General features: G+C 40.0%; 1 protein-coding gene across 1 annotated transcript in view; it reads left to right on the top strand.

The window, feature by feature from the left end:
- The first annotated feature begins 278 nt into the window (after window positions 1-278).
- The window catches only part of si:ch211-198n5.11 (methylcrotonoyl-coenzyme A carboxylase 2), an 8,321-nt gene continuing 5,866 nt past the window's right edge, over window positions 279-2,733 (top strand). Inside the window, exons 1-4 of the mRNA XM_032527022.1 lie at window positions 279-490; window positions 1,777-1,941; window positions 2,078-2,274; window positions 2,517-2,695. Of these exons, the coding sequence (XP_032382913.1) occupies window positions 471-490; window positions 1,777-1,941; window positions 2,078-2,274; window positions 2,517-2,695 (561 nt within the window). The 5' untranslated portion in view covers window positions 279-470. The remainder of the gene's footprint in view (window positions 491-1,776; window positions 1,942-2,077; window positions 2,275-2,516; window positions 2,696-2,733) is intronic.

Genomic DNA, 2,733 nt, shown 5'->3' with positions numbered 1-2,733 from the left:
AGATAGATAGATAGATAGATAGATAGATGGAGTGCATTTTCACATTATATCCCTTTTGTACACTGTACAGGTGTTTTTATTTTCAAAACAGTTTAAAAAAAATACAATTTCATATTTTTTTTGTTCATTTTTTTTTTATACAATCTGCTTTCTGTTTATGATTCTTGAAATATGCAGTACGCCTATTTTTTATTTTCTCTTACTGTGGTTATTGTTATGTGCCAAAATAACCCAAATTTCTTGTTCGTGAAAACGAAGAAGAATGAACCTCCCACTCCCCCTCTGCTCCTGTAGGGGCGGTAATGTGTCAGACACAAGACAAACTGCCAGCAGCTTAGGAAGGAAGAAGAATGTAATGGCGATGGAGTAACGTTAGCTAGCTATTTGGGGTTTGTTTTAATGGTTTTGGGGTCGTTTTTAAGCTACTAAGGGTTGTAAAATTAGCTGTTTTAGAGCAGACACAGAGAGACATGCTCCGCTGCATGCTAAGGTAAGAGACGTCACTTATTTTCCATCCATAGCTAAATCCACACATGCATTTGAAGTGCACTCAGGTGCCTTCACGACCTTTGGCATACATTTCTGTTAAGTTAGAAAGACATTCACAGATTCGAACTTCCGGGATCAATTACTTTATAGCGAAATGTTATTAAATCACAAACGACTTATCTTTCCTATCGTAGTAAGGTTAACAACGAGCTCATCAAGTCATTTTCATCCAAACGAACCGTCCTTCTATCTGGTGAAATAACATTGGTGTGTGTACGAGCAGCCGGTGGAGAGACGGCAGTGAGACGAGGGCTAGGGACCGTCTACAAATTAAAACACCGACAAGAGAGACCACAAAAATATTCATTAATTTACTGATTTAAATAAGGTAGTGCCTCCATACTTACCTCAATTATTATTTGTCTAGAGGTAGCTGTACTACTGCACTTACTTTTAAAAAATAACCCAAAACATAATTTTGGTAATTTTCTTTGGCCAAAATCATTTAATAGTTATAATAGAAATGATGATTCAGGTCTCTAACAGGGCTAGACAACCAGGGCAGCAGTTTTATGATTACATTATGTGGTTACATAATTGCAAAAGTGTTCTCCAACGTTTTCTCAGTTAGTTTTTAAAATGATATCAGATTAGTGAACAGAATGTGCCTTTGGAACATTGGATGAATGGTTGCTGATAATGGGCAATGTAGCTATTGCATTAAAGATGCAATAGCCCCCCCCCCCCACACACACACACTCAGATTAGCTGGTATTCTGTCTATAATGGAGTGGTATGGAAATTTGTAAGTGACCCTAAACTTTTGACCAGTAGTGTAATTTTAGATTTTGTGAAACTAAAGTTATAATAAAATAATCTTACGTGTTTCATTACTAAAAGGCATGTCTGCTTACTTTTTGGATAATGCTATTGACATACTATCAGCATGCTAAAGTGTTAGCATGGAGCACTGGAGACATGATAATAAACTGGAGACAAGAGAGATGTTGGGTGTCTTTTGCTGTTTATGCTCTCATCAATTAATAGCTTTACAGTATAAGGAAAGCTGATAGCAACAACATACAACTTACTTAATAACTTGTGTTACTTTTACGCACATTTTGCGATGTTCTTAAGAGAACGTTACATTCCTTTTTTTTTTTACAAGTTGTCATGTTGTGTTCGGACCATGAACATACTTTTTTTTTTTTTAAACCAGTACGCTGTGTCCTACGGTAGCTCTGACTTAACGCTGTAAACAAACACTTATTGAGGAATCTGTTGCAGGTTGGCTGAGCAGCGTCGGCAATCTTCAGTCCGCTGTATGAGCTCTGCAGCCAGGAGGAGGAGAGCTCTGCGCAGTGCCTTCCAGGTCCTGGAGCAACCCCTCCTGCCCATCCACCAACATGTGTATGAAGCTAACCTCCGAAACAGCATCGCCTGCCGCAACAAGTAGGTTCTGCTCTCTTATCAGATCTGACCAGTTCTTGTTGCTTTCCCCTACTGTATTATTCACTGAAATTAATTTGTAAATGTTTGCTGATCATATGCTTGCTGATCATTAGCTCTCTCTTTCTCTTTCTGTAAGGTACATAGAGTTGACTGAAAAGGTACAAAAAGGTGGAGGGGACAATGCCATCGCTAGACACACTCAGAGAAATAGGAAGTTGATGGTCAGGGAGCGGCTGCGCCTCCTGTTGGATGACGAGGACTACCTGGAGCTGTCACCGTTTGCTGGGCTGGGTCTGCCATATGGGGACATCCCTTCAGCCGGATGCCTGACTGGTCAGAAACCACTTGCTGCAATCCTGCAACTTAAATACTAACCATAGACTGAATAATCTGACTACCTTGATATAGCCACACATGCCTCGGATTAATTTAGTTTACCCTTCTGACTTATTTGTTTTTATTATTTTATTTATTTTAGAGAGAGCAATTTATTTCCAACCTTATGAAGATGCATGTGTGACACGCATGCATGCCACCTACTTATACTGGGTGTGCTTGTGTGCGCATCTATCCAGGCATTGGCAGGATCAATGGCCTGTGGTGTATGTTCATTGCCAACGATGCCACAGTGAAAGGTGGCACAGCGTATCCAATCACAGTGAAGAAGCAGCTAAGAGCACAGGAAATAGCAATTCAAAATCGCCTGCCTTGTGTTTACCTGGTCGACTCTGGAGGAGCTTTTCTACCACTGCAGGTAAATACACACACACACACACACACACACACACACAC

This window comes from Etheostoma spectabile, chromosome 9 (assembly GCF_008692095.1).
Source record: "Etheostoma spectabile isolate EspeVRDwgs_2016 chromosome 9, UIUC_Espe_1.0, whole genome shotgun sequence".
Classification (NCBI taxonomy): Eukaryota; Metazoa; Chordata; class Actinopteri; order Perciformes; family Percidae; genus Etheostoma; species Etheostoma spectabile.
This window is presented reverse-complemented; position numbering and strand designations above follow the sequence as displayed.